This window comes from Hyposmocoma kahamanoa, unplaced genomic scaffold, assembly GCF_003589595.1.
Source record: "Hyposmocoma kahamanoa isolate Upper Pololo Valley unplaced genomic scaffold, ASM358959v1 168, whole genome shotgun sequence".
Taxonomy (NCBI): Eukaryota; Metazoa; Arthropoda; class Insecta; order Lepidoptera; family Cosmopterigidae; genus Hyposmocoma; species Hyposmocoma kahamanoa.
Genome location: NW_020653608.1, coordinates 2,340,806 through 2,358,491, shown reverse-complemented (window position 1 = coordinate 2,358,491; position 17,686 = coordinate 2,340,806). Strand labels below are relative to the sequence as shown.

At 38.4% G+C, this 17,686-nt stretch overlaps 1 protein-coding gene across 1 annotated transcript; it reads left to right on the top strand.

The window, feature by feature from the left end:
- The first annotated feature begins 241 nt into the window (after positions 1 to 241).
- On the top strand, positions 242 to 17,550 carry LOC113225595 (indole-3-acetaldehyde oxidase-like). Its single transcript, XM_026457931.1, has 15 exons — positions 242 to 430; positions 1,516 to 1,676; positions 2,107 to 2,498; positions 2,661 to 2,887; positions 3,536 to 3,638; positions 8,210 to 8,337; positions 8,430 to 8,714; positions 8,825 to 9,109; positions 10,406 to 10,899; positions 12,936 to 13,119; positions 13,667 to 13,862; positions 14,109 to 14,878; positions 15,077 to 15,269; positions 16,166 to 16,279; positions 17,477 to 17,550. Exons 1-15 carry the CDS (start codon positions 242 to 244, stop codon positions 17,548 to 17,550), a joined length of 3,795 nt encoding a protein of 1,264 aa, XP_026313716.1.
- Positions 17,551 to 17,686: the final 136 nt, after the last annotated feature.

Genomic DNA, 17,686 nt, shown 5'->3' with positions numbered 1-17,686 from the left:
CTGTCCCGATTACTCCCACCCGCGCTCCTGCATTTTGCACAGAGTTATCGCCATTTAGATCGATCTACTTTCTTTTGTTCGAAAGTAAAATATTATGAATTAAATTATTAAAAGCCATGGAACAAGCGCCGTTTATGACATTATAAATACTGCGAGGTTGTTAGTAGAGTTTTACAAAAAACCTTACTTTATGGCAACAAGGTTGGCATAAAAGATTCATAATAATAGCATGTCAACAATTATGCGTATAATTAATCCAGTTACGTCGTCAATCGCTCGGGAGACATCCCTAAACGCATACCTGCGGTACATCTTGGCGTTGCCGGGGACAAAAGCGATGTGCCGCGAAGGCGGCTGCGGCTCTTGTATCGTCACTGTGCGCGCGCGCCGCCAGACCAGCAATGTTGTGGAGACTTTTTCTGTTAATTCTGTGAGTAAATTTACACTATTGATGACTACTAGTAAGTACATACGTTTTCATTTATAAAATTTGAAACATTTTCGACATGGTTCATTTCAAACTTCAGTGTCAACATTCAACCTAAGAAAAAGCGAAATTGGCTATATTTTGAGAAACCAGGAAACACGAGCAATTCTAGAAGCACAGATCAGCAGTAATCTTTTAAGTTTTGTCTTGCTTAAAATGAAAATAAAAATAGAAGAGGTAAGCACTTTCCCAAAACTGCTGTAACCAGCTGATAGACTCCTTAAGGAGACCTACCCCAAGAGTGTAGGTATAGTAAAAATAAATAATTAAAAATAAACTACCTGTTCTTGACGTCGTCTTTATAAAGTCTCAAATTCATTGAAGGGGTAATGTATACGCTTCTATAATAAGATTCCGATTGACATTCAAAGTTTACCATTTGCGAGGCTTAAAACTATTGTGAAGCAAAAACTTTATACAAAAGGTTATTATACAACTTCTGCGTACTTGGATGACAAAAATCCGTGACAGTGACCCGTTTAGCTTTTCCAGTTCAGTATTCTCAATCTAAGATGTTGAAATTAGATACTGTAATGATAAATGTATTCAAATGTATATTTACAAAGAGCAACCCATAGAGTTTCTTGCTCATTCTTCTCAGGGGAATCTGCCTTGGGCTTAGCCTTGAACAGTAGAGTTTAATTTGTATGACGATTTCAAGTATAATATGCTTACCTATGAAATGAAGATTATTTGACATTGACTAGGTATAACGTTTTAATTAAGTTCTATATTAACTTAAATTTTATAGTAAAAAATTATTTATAAAAGTTTTTCATTTTTATATTGAGCACGGGAGAAACAAATAGCGTTAGATGCGTTGTTTCAGATAAAGAGTGCGTGATTTTATTAATATCGTTCTCAAATTTTCACAGTATTATTAAATGAAGTCACATAAGACATTCCCGAGACTAAATGCGTGTGGAGTCTCGAAATTTTCGAAACAGAGATTCCCGAGATAAAATCCCTATTAGCCCTAACAACTAAGTTACGAGTATTCTAATTTAGGAAGTTGTGTTTGTTCCTAGTGCATGGTACTAGTGTTCTCCTGCCACGGTTGGAAGATCACGACGATCGAGGGTCTCGGCAACCGAAGGGACGGTTATTGCGACATTCAGAAGCGAGTAGTAGCTTTCAATGCCACGCAATGTGGGTACTGCACGCCGGGATGGGTTATGCATTTGAACAGGTAATATTCACAGTTGTCATTACCAACCACCTTTACTTTTTACTTTGTGTTCCTGGCCTGGCTTTGGTGTATCAGCAAGGACAATTGCTCATAGATCTCTGTAGCTGAGTCGTAGATCCTTTTCATGTTTGATGTTGTTTCTATTGTAAGTATATGAAATATTATGTAGTATAATTTTGATTTATGATGTCACACATCAATAGAATTATAAATACTCAATTTATTTGCAAATTTTTTTAGAAATGTTCCTATGTTTTACGTGTATTATTAACATGTTTACCAATTTGGTGTTTTTTCAATGTGTTATACTAAGTATAGATTACTCACGACGTAAACTTTGATTAGTATCTGGTAATACGAAAATCTGGTAATATTTACTAAACACACGCTACCACACTGTTTTTGATTTATGAAACTTTTTTCCCAACAGCCTAAAAGACAAGAACCTCACAATGGCGGAATTGGAAAGATCCATGGGCAGTAACACGTGTCGTTGCACAGGTTTTCGGCCCATCCTGGACACATTCAAATCTTACGCAGTGGATGCCAGTCCGCAATTTTGTCAGAGGGTTAAAGACATCGAAGAACTCAACCTATGCTGCAAAAGCAAGGTCGATCATGAAAGTAAAAGCTCTAGCAAGTGTATTGATAGCGATTGTCGAAACATAGATAATGTTTCAAAAGTTAGAGCTGAGGATACAATAGCGATTGATTTCGGAAAGTGTAAATTTTTCAAAGTTTTCGATGTAGATGAAATATTCGAAGCTTGGTATAATAATGGCGTTGATTCTTATATGTTAATTGACGGTAATACTGCAAAAGGTAAGAAATTACTATTAAAATTTATCGTCTAACTCTGTTAGAACAAATTTCTTAGAGCTGTATACATTTGATGATCCAAATACATATACTTTGGTTACTTATATATAAAAAAAAACTTAAAAGAACATAACATTGATTGCTAATAATAAGTTGTGTTTACAGGAATTTACGAAACATTCGAATACCCTAAAGTGCTAATTGACATCAGCGATGTCAAATCTCTAAAAACTTACTACTTTGATCAAAATCTGATTCTTGGAGCGAACATATCATTAGAAGACTGCATTAAAATTTTTGTCGATACGTCTATATCGAACAGTGACAGTTTTGGTTATTTGGCAGAATTTGCTTCACATTTTGAACTGGTAGCTCACATTCCTATTAGAAAGGTAAGAAATACTGTCAAATATCCAAAAAATATAGTATAAGCAACAATAACTCAAATTACTCTGACGAACGACAATAATGTTTGCGTTAGCTATTTAGGCGCCTATTTGCTCGATTTTTTGTTTATCGACACTTGTCGGTCTACAATAAATACGCTACCGATAGTCTTTTCTTATAAATCAGTCGATTTTATCTGTTCACACGTGTTGATCGTCAAAAAATCGACCTAATTTGTAGGCACTTTACAAGGCATTGCTGCATTGAATGTTTTGGAATTTTAATTATTTTTGTTCAGGTGTATATAGATAAATTTTAATGTGTTCATAACCAATCCGGGCTATGCCAGAATATGGCAGAGGGCAATGTGCTTCACAGTCCTCTGTAGCCCAAGACCCAGTTGAGACGTTTGTTTTATTATTAATTTGTATTAACTTTTTATTCCTTTGAATGTCAAATAAAGTATAATAATAATAAAATATTTTCATGCGTTAAGATAAAACACTAGGCAACCCCAGTTTTGTATACGAATAAATACAACAAAAGTTGCGAGTTTTAAAGTACTAAAAAGCTTACTGAGTTTTAACCTGACACCCTGTGTGTACTAGTAGACGTTATGTAAGATGGCATTATGTATTTCCATGTATTTTCAGATCGCTTCTTTGGCTGGCAATCTAATGACTAAACACGCCATACGACAGTTCCAGTCAGATGTTTTTGTGCTCTTCGAAGCAGTGGGTGCAACAATTACTGTTCGTGAGTCACTTGCCTTACAGAGAACCGGATTAAGTACGTGCAAACGTGCTGATCTGGGGTTAGGACCTGACTTAGATGGTCCTCATGCTAGTTCGCTTGCACATGTCATAGTGCCCTTCTCGTATGCCCTCAGGGTAGGTAGGGAGGGTCACTATAATAATATAACTACAAAACTAACGTAGGAAGAAATGGAGTTGTTCATGAATCAATCATGGATGCACTAATTTATTTTGAGTATAGTAATAATTATAACATTTCTATTAAAAAAACAACCTCTAAAATCTGTGGAATTACATCTGTTTGCTAAATTTTATTGAAATCAGTAAACAGAAATTGGATGAAACCCAATAAACCGGATCATCCCCTAATTTGCCACCCGGAGAGGTGGAATATTTTCATCAATTTTCAATGGTATCATTATTGAGGTACCCCTTTACAACAAAAAGGAATCATCAAAATCAGTTCACAAAATGTAGTAATAGCGCAACATACACACAAAAAGTAAATACAGTTGAATTGAGAGCCTAATCCTAATTTTTTAAAGTCGGTTAAAAACGTGTTCTTTCACAGACTGGCCACTATTGCGCAAATGGTCACTGTAAGAATCAGCGTTATATACTTACTGCAAGATTTACATTGAATAGTAAATAAAAAATTGTATTGTAATTATAAAATGTACTGAAAATATAAAAAGGACTTGAAAAGAAGAAAAAACAATTGTGATCAAACAAATAGAACAAAAAATAAATTGCAAAGGAATAAAGAAGTATTTAACAAAAATAAATTGTATGTCGTTGACATACTTGCGCCCGCGCATGAAATTAAAATAAACGACCTATTGACACTTCAATCACAACTTAAATACTAAAATGATTAAAATACATTTAAACAATATATATAACTACATATATTAGAATAAGTATTTCTCTAGTATTCATAACAAGTAGTAGTCACAGGATAATAGAAAATTACATTGGCACTAGCACGACTTTAGAAAAGGCCCTGGAATGCAATTTCTTATCAGACGTCATTACTTCAACAACTCTAACTTTAGAGTCCTTGCCTGGAAAGATTCTTACTACACAACCCAGTGGTAAAAATTGTGGATGAACCATATCCTCCTTTAATAAAACCAAATCAACTTCATGTACATATATTTGGCTAATTTCTTTGCCATTTTGTCCTTTAATTCAAAGAGACTAGACAATCGTTTGACCGCGCGCCAAAAATGCTGCTTCAATTGTTCAATGGACTTCCAAAATTTTTAAGTGGTTATTCGGAACATTCAATAAAGATGGCTGTAGAAATGAAGTTAATGGACAACCTATTAGAAAATGTGTGGGGAAGGAAATAAATGGGTCTGTTTTCCGGTAAACAATTGTCCATGTCAATTATTTTAGTGTGTCCTAATGCCAAAAAATAAAAATTGATGAAATCTACATATAATGAGTGATACTCAGGATCTTTATCGAAACGTTTGTCCAAAATTGTAAAAACGTTGTAAGGAAATGAAAAATGAATCCGATAAATCCATTGACTTACAAATAAATGGACGACTGGTCTAACACGAAAAAAATGTCTTGTTAATTCCATTTGTTTTGTAATTAGATGGTTTGCTGTTTTTCCCACACCACCGAATAGAACTGCACGGCATTGTTAGAGATATTATCTTTATTACAATAAATACAGAATATTTTTTAGAATATACGGAGACGTACACACAGGTCAGTAGTTAGTCTGTCTATATTTCAGTACAAACAGGAGTTGCTATTTATAAGAGCTGTATCGCTAATGTGTTACCAGGAATATATGGCCCTTATTTTGTCTCTATTTCTGGTTATATACTCGATGACTGAAAATGTAAAATTGATGTGAAAAGAAGAAAAACAATTGTGATTAAGCACTTTTGTTTTTTTAAACAGTTTCTTTAAACAAAAAGATAAATTGCAAATGAATAAAGAAGTATTTTACAAAAAAGAGATTGTATGTCATTGACAGTTTGGGGAATTTATCGTTCCCTTAACGAACAATAGAACGGCCTCGTGAACTTCATAAACCGTGATATTTGACAATTTGATATGTACAAAATAATCCCGACAATCTGCAATCGCTCTGACTTAAGTGACAGTTCACGTAAATAAAACACTAACGAATATTTTTGGCAAGTGTGACACTCTCCTTGGCGACTGTCGTCCAAAGAGACTGCTACAGCGAGCCGGTGATAATAGGCGGTGTTTAAAGGTATATCCATACATATCCGGGCCGTGCCCGGGACTTGGACGGGCCGTGCTCCATCAGGGGCTCAAAAAAATATCGTTGCGTATATTTTATATAAACTCGTTCACACATGTCCGTGTCCGGGCCGGCGCCGGGACGGGCCCGCAGTTCATACAAACTAGCACGCCCCGACCACGCCCCGGGCACGGCCCTGATGTGTGTGGATAGTCCTTAAAGCCGCCACATCTACCCCCCACGGAGTGAAGAAACCGAACATAAAAATTAAAATTAACCAATTGAACAAATTCAGTAAAATCTTTAAAACGTACATGCCTTCGGGTCGTGTGCGGAGTGCCGAGCGAGGAGGTGGTTGGTTTGTCTGAGGGAACTGGAGGCAGCAAGTGCAGCGGAACTGCAGCCAGGGGCTGCCCAGCCGGTGGCACGGCAGGTGGGGATCGGAAGTCATCGGTGACATCAGCATTGATGTGCGCAGGTTTCACACGATCAATGCTGACGGTGACTGTCCTTCCGCCGACGTCTAGCGAAATTGTCTTGTCCCTTCTATCGAGGACGCGGTGAGGTCCAGAGTACGGCTTGCGGATGACGCATTGATGTCCTTCTTAAACCGTACGCATGCCGAATAGCACATGACTCAAATTGACGCCCCTGATCGGTCGTGACGATGCCAGGAACACCGAAATGGGCAATCCATCCCGACACTAATTTGTCAGAAACTTCTGCAGTTATGGTCGCCATCGGCCAAGCCTTCAGCCACCGTGTGTCTATGGCGGTCAAACAATAACTGAAACCATTAGAACATGGAAGTGGGCCGATGATGTCGATATGCAGACGACGGAATCGACTGATAGGTTGATCAAACCGACCAACAGATGATTTAACATGCCGATTGATGCTAGGCCATACGTCGCGACTTGCTACTAAGCGCAAATATGCCCGTGTATCAGAGTGACTGAGGCTATGGCAACCGCCCAAAGTAGCTCGACGGAACGGTGAAGTGAGGTAAAGTCGACTGCGACCGGTTGAGGTATCACATATTAGAGTGATGTTGGTGCCAGGGATCAAAACCTGTTCCAATTTCAAAGCCGATGCTTCTTGCATTTTCGCCAACTCTATGTCAGACATTTGAGATTAAGCTAGTGCGGCGAAGTCGTCTTCGAGTGAAATCGCCTCGATGCGGGATAAAGTGACCGCGACGACGTTATCTTCACCCCTAACATATTGAATGTCAGTTGAAAATTGGTTAATAAAAGATAGCTAGTCAGTTGCGGTGGAGTTAATTTTTCACGACGTTGTACGAAGGTACAGCAGTGGCTCACGGTCAATATACCTATATATATACGTGTTGCGCTTCGAGAATGTAGAAAAAATGTTGTACGCTTTCGTACGCCGCCTGCAATTCTCGACAATTAGCAGGCCACTGAGCTTGCCGAGGAGTCAATTTCCTTCTGAAGTACGTGAGAGGATTCCAGGCACCGTCCACCGATTGCTGAAAGCTAGCACCAACATGGACACTGGTTGCATCGGTAAATAACCCAAGGGGTGCATCCATGATCGGGTGTTGCAATAACGTGTCACGTCGGGGTCACCAATTTGGAGAATTTATCGTTCCCCTAACGAACAATAAAATGGCCAGATGAACTTCATAAACTGTAATATTTCATAATAATTGTATGTACAAAATAATTCCGACAATTTGCAATCGCTCTCACTTATGCGACAATTCACGTAACTAAAACTATCGAATATTTTTGGCAAGTGTGACACTCCTTGGCGACTCTCGTCCAAAGAGACTGCCACAACGACCCGGTGATAATAGGCGGCGTCTAAAGCCGCCACAACAGTTACTTTCACAGATAGTGAATAAAAAAATCTGGAAATCTTTTTAATCGATTGTTGTTATAATATAATCATAATGTGCCAAACATCCACACCTTTTTGCCTGGTCTCAAACTAGGGAATTCTCTGTACTGTGAGTACCAGAGTAACGGAATTCACTCCGGGGGAATCCAATCCACTTTAACCAACCCAGCTCCCGTAGCATGGTTACGCATGATGTCGCGACGCGATCTAAATTAGGTCTGCTTGGGACAGCTAATAGCGCGCGCTTATTCCAATTTTCTCGCGCGCGTCGCGACTATTATGCGTAGCCATGCTACGGGGGCAGAAGTAATTTACAAAAGTTCATTTCCCAAATTGATCCTATCGGGAACTACCGTTGGGCCACCTACTCACACACAAATAAATCGTTTGTTATTTTTTGGATTAATTTCAGGCATTGTTAGCTGTGAGTATATGAATATTTTTTAAATAAAACTTACAAATAATCATTGCAGGACATGTAAATGGAATAGAGAACACCCTGACAATGATAGAGTTTCTCGAATACGACATGAAAGGTGTTTTGATAATGAAAATTGAATTACCACCTTTGAGTTCGTCACATAAGTTCAGGAGCTATAAAGTAATTATTTAAAATTGATTTTTCCATAAAGTGTAAACAGAACCGTTACATATCCTAAACCGATAATTATAAGCGCTATTGTTGTTTTCCAGATAATGCCACGGAATGAAAATGCTCTAGCCATTGTGAACGCAGCGTTCATGATGGAACTAAAACACGACACCGTAACAAATGTTAGCATTGTGTATGGTAATATTTCAGAAGAATTCGTTCACGCCAAAAAAACTGAAACTTTCTTGAAAGGCACTAATATTTTCAACAACAGTAAATTGCAAGCTGCAATCAAAATTCTAAATGAAGAAATTGAGCCACAAGATGAACCTCCCAAAGCTTCACCTGAATGCAGAAAGAAATTAGCCATTGGACTATTTTATAAGGTACATATGAAGATATTTAATGCAAAAGATATGCGCACAAAATTAAACAGTTAAACGTGGTATATTAGACAGGTTTTAAAAAAAGACGTTACTTATTAAACTTTTTTTAGTTCATCCTGAACATTTCTCCGTCCTGGTGTACTTCATCTTGCGTCCTTTCTGGAGGGGCAATTATCGATAGACCTATATCTAGCGGAACTCAGGACTTCCAAATTGATAAGTCCTTGTTCCCACTCAATCAGCCAGTGCCCAAATATGAGGGTATAATACAAAGTTCTGGAGAAGCCCAATATGCCAATGACATACCGCCAATGCCAAATGAAGTCTTTGGAGCTTTCGTTCTGTCCACAATACATTCAGGAAGAGTTGATAAAATTGACACAGCTGAAGTTCTAGTAAGTAAAATAAAAAGTTTAGTCAATATTCTCAATTCAATATGGATGTTGTTTAGTTACGTATTTAATTATATTGTAAATAAATTTTATAGTTTGATTGGGTGATGAGAGTTTCGACGGAATGGTTTCCTGTTGTTTAGAACAGCCCTCATACCTTTCTACATAAGTTTTGATTATAGTGACCCTTCCTACCGACCCTGAGGGTATACGAAAAGGACACTATATATATAGTGCGTATATAGCCTGTGCGTGCACAGGAAACTCCTAAGTTTAGGTTCTGACCCCAGATCAGCCAGTGTACAGGGTTGTCACAGACCGTTGTCACTGTGACTTCATCCGGATCTCAAGAGGGTAGTGCCTCTGATGAGCCGCCTCGGGTGCACTTACAGTACCCTCCCTATTTTCCAGATAGGTACCGGAGCTGTAGGCACGCTCGTTTCCCGTTGCACATTTCCACAACTAATGGTTGCCACCGCAAAGCCATTGACTCTAGAGTCCACTACCAAATCTAAATATATGTATAAATATACGCCGCAAGTGGAGGTTACCTATTTTGTACCAACGTGACTTAAAAACTCTTAGTCGCCGCTGATACACTTCAGAACGTTCTGGCTTTCAACCGTTTCACTACCTGCCGAATTCCATCGCGTACTAAAAGGTTCGGTGGCTCCTTTCTATGCCGCACGGTTGACAAATGGAACTCCCTTCCGGCACATGTCTTCCCTCCCTCTTATGATATGGGGTCCTTCAAACGAGGCGTGACGAGGCATATTGTAGGCAGGCAGGGTGGAGGTGGCTAGTGCAGTGAGGATTTCATCGCTGCACTAGGTTCCTTCGCGTTTGGATACCACTTTCCACTTAACATCAGGTGGAGTGGAGTCATTTGCCTGTCATGTATATAAAAAAAAAAAAAGAACGCGTCCAGTCGTTATCGTAGTTATGCCGTTATGCCAAATTATGCCATTAGAAACTGCAAAAATACCACACCTGTGAGTAGATGAATAAACAGAAAGGTTGTCTTCCACAGTTAAGTCATTTTGTACCTAATCAGAATATATATAATTTATTTTAAAATCAATTTAGATATATGTATATGTTTAAGACAATGCCAATGTAGTATCTCTCCCTACAGGGAGATGCGCATAATTAGTGTTAAAATTTAAACAAGCGCAGATTCATATTTCTGGTAAATGAGGTAGAACAGTATAACTTAATTATTCGACTAAATGAGTCTACAATAAATGAATAGAGATATATGAATTTTGTAATTTTAGTGGTACCATTATATTTTTATAGGAACTTGAAGGCGTCGTAGCTGTTTACACACCAAAGGACATCCCAGGAAAGAATTCATTCATTTTTCCCGGCATACAACTTCAAAAAGAAGACGAAGAAATTCTGGCCAGTAGTGACATTAAATTCTATGGTCAACCGGTTGCCATTGTAGTAGCAGAGAGCGAAGAATTAGCTGCAAGGATAGCCAAAAAAGTCAAAGTTACGTATAAAGATGTTAGTACAGCAGTGCCAGTTCTAACCATAGACCAAGCAAAGCGAGACAGCAAACGTTATAAAGTTAGTGATGTTTCTATAAAACCTAAAGGCAAAGGATTGAATGTAAAACATGTGATCAAAGGTGTATACGAAATACCAGCTCAGTATCACTACTACATGGAACCTATCAGTTGCGTTGTGGTGCCCGTGGAAAAGGGCTTAGAAGTTTACGATTCGACGCAATGGATCGACTTAACTCAGAACGCTATTGCTCGCAGTTTATGTATTAATGAGAGCCAGTAAGTATTTCTTTCTTTTATGATATCAAGTGATGGGACGATCAAGTCGTGCGCCTGGTGGAGAAGCGACACGCCTGCCTATAACAGTTGCAGTGCCACTCAGAGGACTTGACACTGCTACTGCACCCGTCACCCTCTTTCACCAACACCATGTCTTCAGAATCGGAGTGGATTACTGCTTGGCGGCAGAAATAAGTGTGGTGATAGTAATTCCTTCGAGTAGAGGATTGTACTTTCGCGAAGAGCTCCTCTGCTACTAAAACTAAAAATTGTGCTATTTGAATCAATAGCACAATTTTTAGTTTTCAGTTGTGTTGACATTTGTGAAACTCGGGGATAGAAACGCAGGGAATATAAATACTTGTGCTTCTATACAATACGGTATGATTAACATTTTATACAGGGTTTTTTGTTTTGGTCAGTCTAAAGGCAGTCTATAATACCGACGTGGTTTTATTTTTTGTGACTTTGTATGTTGATGTGGTAGTTACTTACGTTAAACTTAACATGGGGACCGCGCAGATTTATTAAATATTAACTGGACCCGCCAGACTTTACAATGCTACTCAAAACGTGTAAAGTACCTAACTCCTACGGCTGGTGTGTTGGACAATCCTTATTTTGGATGTACTACGTGAGTGCGAATGCCGATTACGCGAATGACGATAGTGAGAAGACGGTTGCGCGAAAGTTTATTTGCGCGAATAGTCGGTTGCGCGACAGTTCATATGCGCGAATGGTCAGTTACGCGAAAGCTTGAATGCGCGATAGTTCATTTGTGCGAATGACGATAGCACGAAGACAGACTTGCGAAAGCTGGAAGGCAAGTTAATTGTTGCAAGTACACTCTAATAAACTTTTACAAAGATAAACGTGTAGTTTATTATGAAAGCTATGCATTGCAAAGAATTGCAACAACCTGCAGCCATGGGAGTCAAATCTGTCTTCGTGCTATCGTCATTCGCGCAAATGAACTATCGCGCATTCAAACTTTTGCGCAACTGACCATTCGCGCAAATCAACTATCGCACATTTAAACTTTCGCGTAAATGAACTATCGCGCGTTTAAGCTTTCGCGCAACCGGCTTCGCACTATCGTCATTCGCGTGATCGGCATTCCCACTCACGTAGTACACCCATTATTTACGCGTATGGACTGCAACGAGTGACGCAACGCGGGTGTCAAGTAACCGGCCTCAGAAACGTCAATACATGATACCTTTGGGCCTAAATTCTCCTTTAAGGAGGTCGCCAGATGTTCAGATGGTACTGTCAACATAAATCATATTGTAGGAAGGATACAACCGCTCGATTCTCAGAGTAACTTGGCTTTCATTCGTATACTCCACAATATCAGCAGACTTTGTGGAGAATGAAGACGTGATACATGTAACGACGTTGTCGGTACCGCTGGACGCAGCAGATCATTAGGGTCAGTCGCACCGATGTGCGACTCACGCAACGGCTGGTGTGCTTTTTTTTGTTCCACCTTTTTGAAACCGTCGTCGTCGCACTGGTCAACTCGTTTCGGTGATACTAATGACACAGCTCCAGAGACGAGTTCTCGTTTCTTTTTTTCCCTCTTCGTTGATAACTGCCTGAGTTGTGGTAGTGGAGCAATTGGTCGGTTAGCAGCGGCTACATCAGCCTTAAACCTCCTCAAAGGAGACCCGTGCCCAGCAGTGGGATCTAATACCTCAGAACTTTGTGCGGGGGTGGGCGCAATAACTCATGACAAATTTTATCGCAATAGTGGAATGCATACAAACATACATACCTACATTCATTTTTAAACAACAAACATATAGTATACATTTTGGTGCCAGGGAATCTGATATTAATATGCGACCAAATCAAGGGGATATCTACCTGAAATCCGGACAAATGTCACACCCTTAATCCAAGAACTATAATTATATTACTATTATATTATATTACTATAATTAATCAATAAAATCTACCATTATAAAAAATATCTTTACGTGCTCGAGTGACGTGTAGAATTCTAATTACTTATATACTACTCTTGCCACCAGGGTCTTAGTCAAACTCCGCCGTATTGGTGGTGGTTTTGGAGGGAAGATCAGCCGCAACGCTCAAGCCGCCACTGCATGTGCATTGGTAGCTAAAAAACTGGACAGACCTTGTAGATTCATCTTGCCTCTTCAGACTAACTTGACTATAGCAGGAGCAAGATGTCCATGTCTATGTGATTATGAGGTACAGTTGTTTCATAACTTTGAGGCCCATATTAATTATTTATGAAAGTTACTAAGCCGTTTACTAACACCGTTATTAAGTCCCAAGAAACCGACTCGTGATCACTTGAGATGGTATCGTCCAATGATAGATAGGTACCCATGATTACATTATACAGGAGAACTTCAGATGTATCGCCAGATCTGAGTGAGGTATTAACCGATGAACACCTCATACGGAATTTTGGAGTTGTTTATTAAAACGTTTATTACACTACCTGATTTCAAGGGCCTTGCGTCAGGGGTACGACAAGGGCGTAGCTAAATTAGAGTTAAGGTCCCTTGAAATCGGATAGTGTAAAAACTGTTTAAGATTATTTATCTTTGGCCAAGAGGAAAAAAATAATCCAATGTTATTTGTAAATTCATTAATTTACAAATAAATGTACCAAATAAGTTAGCCGATGATATGGGTAGATGATACATTATAAGGTTCTATCATATGGAAGGGTCTAGTAAACTATTCAAGCATTGAAATCAAAGTAATAACAAATATCTCACATTTTCAGGTTGGTGTTGACAGTAACGGCAAAATCCAATACTTAAACGCAACCATCGTGGAAGACTACGGATGTTCCCTAAATGATGATATCTTGGAGTACACTGTAGGAGGATTCAGCAATTGTTATAACATTGACTACTTTAGTTTGAAAACTGCTTCTGTTCTTACTGATTCATCGTCAAAAACTTTTATGAGAGCTCCAGGTAGATAAAAAATTGTACTAACTTAAAAGTGTAACATTTATTTATTTATAAAGAAAATCAGTATACATACATGATACAGGTGTTTGACTGTAAGTGCAATCGCCCAAGACGTTGCGTCTCATGTTGGGCGCAAAGTAATGTTGTATATTCTGTATGTACATACCTACAAAATTCAGAGAAAATAGTTTTTTTTTTTTAATAAAAGGTTCTACTAAGAATCTATCTAATTATAATTTCTTTACACAGGCACCTTTGAAGGTATGGCCAGCATCGAACACATAATGGAACACATTGCTTATGCCTTAGGAAAAGATCCTACAGAAGTCAGATTAGCCAACATGAGAACTGAAGATAATGATCTTCCCAAACTCATTGAAGTTCTCAAGAAAGAAGCGAACTATGGCAATCGCGTAAGTTCTATTAAACATTTCAACGAAACCAATCGTTGGAAGAAGAAATCCATAAAAATCAGTGTAATGAGCTTTCCTGTTATCTATTACGGAAACTACAGCGCCATGGTAACAATATACAGAGGTGATGGTACAGTAACAGTGACTACTGGAGGCATAGAGATGGGACAAGGCGCTAACACTAAAGCAGCACAAGTTTGTGCCTATGAACTTGGGATACCTTTAAAATACATCTCAATATTGCCGCATTACTCATTCACAGCTGCGAACAACGTTTTCTCCGGCTCAAGTATTGTAAGCGAGTGTGTTTGCTATTCTATTATACAAGCGTGTAAGACATTGAAAGAGAGGTTGGAGCCGATTAAAATGAAGCTTGAAAAACCAACCTGGGAAGAGTTGATCGCCAAAGCCGGGGAAGAGCAAGTGGATTTAACAGCATTTTACATGATGACTGATAAAGAAAAGGACCTCGATAGTTACAGCGCATTTGCTGTTGCAATGTTGGAAGTTGAATTGGATGTTCTTACGGGAAGATATGAAATTTTGAGAGTGGATATTTTGGAGGATGTTGGGCTGAGCGCTAATCCCAACATAGACGTTGGCCAGGTTGGTGTCACAAATTGAATCACCTAAATGTAAATTCGAAACGATCAATACAAAAATTGGCTTCATTTTTCTCGTTTTAAGCATTCATAATTTTGAAATAGTCAAATATCAAAATATAGCAAACAACAACTACGCGACATTGATCAGCGTGATCTATGACTAATATTCTTAGTACTAAACTGTTAAACATAATTTCAGGTGGAAGGTGCCTTTGTTCAAGGCCTTGGGTACTTCACATGTGAGAAGATAGTATACGACAAACACACAGGCAAACTATTAACCAATCGTTCCCTGAATTATCACGTACCCTTGGCTTTAGATATTCCTGTTGATTTTAGAGTTAAACTGAGATATAATTCCAAAAACCCTAAAGGTGTCTTAGGATCTAAAGGTATAATTTATAATGTATCTATTTTTATATCGTACGTATCAGAACTGCAACTTTCCCTACAAACCTGCGTGTTGGACAAGATTTTACTAGTAAAGTGGCAATCGATAGATGTGGTAAATTATGACGCAAGTCGAGGCGAGGAAATAGCACGTATTTATAGAATGGTGTGGTTAGCATCCTAATTCTACCAAATTTTACGATTCCCATAATAAAAATAATAAAGTACCTGTAGTAATAAAGACATGGTGGTATGGCATTATTTTTTTCTTCTATCTTCAATAATGGAATCTCAAGAATCTGTACAATAACGACCAATTTACAAGTTTAATGTAGTTTTTAACCGACTTAAAAAGGAGGAGGTTCTCAATTCGACTATATAAAAAAGTGAACGTGTTATGGTAATTTTTAAAATACTATTTTCAAACAAAGACAGGTTTATCTGGATACTGATTTAACTGGTGCTCGCGACTTCGTCTGTGTAGAACAAGTACCTACTTCGAGTAACGTAAACTGTACTATACTAATTTTCGTAGTTTTATAGGTTCTCCGTACAAACTTTCATCCCCTATGAGCGATGCCACACGATGCGTTGCGCCGTCATTGCGTTGTGACGCTGCGTTGCACTTCATATACCTAAATCAGAACGACATGCGTTCGGTGCGTTGAAAAGGCGCACTACTGCAAGCAGCTTAGTAACCACAGTGGTGCGACGACGCAACGCCCGTGTGGTATCGCTGTATTTCATCCCCTTTGAGCTTTATTTTTGTGAAAAAGTAGCCTATGTCCTTCTCCTGGGTCCCATCTATCTTTATACCAAAATTTATAAAAATTGGTTGAGTGGTTCGCATTTAAAATATTACTTTGGATTAGATTGATCTACTATTATAATGTTGCAGCGGTAGGCGAGATGGCTACAACCACTGCCCACATCATCACGCATGCGTTGCGAGAATGTATTTATGAATCGCGCAAGGAATCCGGTTGTGACCCAACCGAGTGGATAAATATTGGCAAGTTCTAATATTTTTTACTATACTATATACGAACAAACGAACTTCTGGAAGGTATTACATAAGACTACCTACCTGCAAGTAAGTTAGGGCCAGTATAAACCGGCTGACGGCGGCGTGGAGATGCCTGCCACTGGACACTGGTGAGGGAAAACTACCGGTCGCTCGGATTTAAATGTCTTCTACTAGCGACTATGCAGTCGAAAATTTCCGAGCGCATACCAGAAGATTCTCTGGTATCCTTTAGCATGCCTCTTGAATACCACAGAGATTAATGCGCTGCGATGCTCCGAAATCGGTCTCAGTGCATAAAAAGTTATACTTATTTCAATTGTTATAACAAAATATAAAGTTATAAATTTAATACTCTCTGCCTTCCCATCCGCCATTGTATGGGACGAAAAAAAAGGGGCATTTTTATTTTTAATTTTTTCTTCTAATATAATAAAGTCATCCTTCTAGGAAACCGAGTTTATTAGAAAAAAGAGTCAATTTGAGTAATTTTGTGTGAAAAAATATTTTATGACATTTGATCAATTTCTGCTATCCTATAGCTATGCACACATTTTACAATGAATCGATCCCTTCATGAAACGGAGTCGATTAGCGCTAAAAAAAATTTAATTTTATTAATTTTTATAGACAACTCACGCTTGGCAAAAAAATTGGCTATGACAAAATTGTATTCACAAAAAAAAACTTAATGGTTCCTAAGACAGTTTCCTTGTATCTTCTATGGTTTCTGATTTCCCCATAATGCCAAATTTAAAAAAGTTAGATAATTCAGGTTTATTTTTTCAAATGCGGTAGCACTCCCTGGACAGCATTTATGTAATTGTCCCAAATTGCTTCCGAGGCCCCTACCGCCCTTCTAGGGCTCTTCAGCACGGGAGGGATCACTTTGGGAAACTGTGATTTAGATTTAACCTAGATGCTATCGTTCTTGGGTGAGAAATGTCCACGCTTGGTCAAGTGTAAGTTGGTGTAGACAGTGAAACCGCTTATATCAACCTTGTAAGTTACAACTTGTAAGAAAATCAGTAGACGCGCCACTGCAGCATATCTACAAGTGTCTAATTTGAAGGCGCCCTAAAAATCGAATTCACGACTTAACTTGATCCGACTATTCCAATATCAAATTCTCGAGTCAGGTCACGATCATGAAACCAGAATCATGAATACATTTTTCTTTTTCAGATGTCCCATATGACACGGAGTCTATATTGAAAGCGCTCGATGTAAAGTTAGAAGAAATGGTTTTGACACATTAGTGAACCTAATAAAAAATCCTTATTCAAATGGTTTGGTGCACTTGAATTTTCAATAAATATACGTTCTATTTCGCAATACACGTTTATTTTTCATACGTCCAACAAAATTAGTAATTAATTCACAAAATTTAGGCTT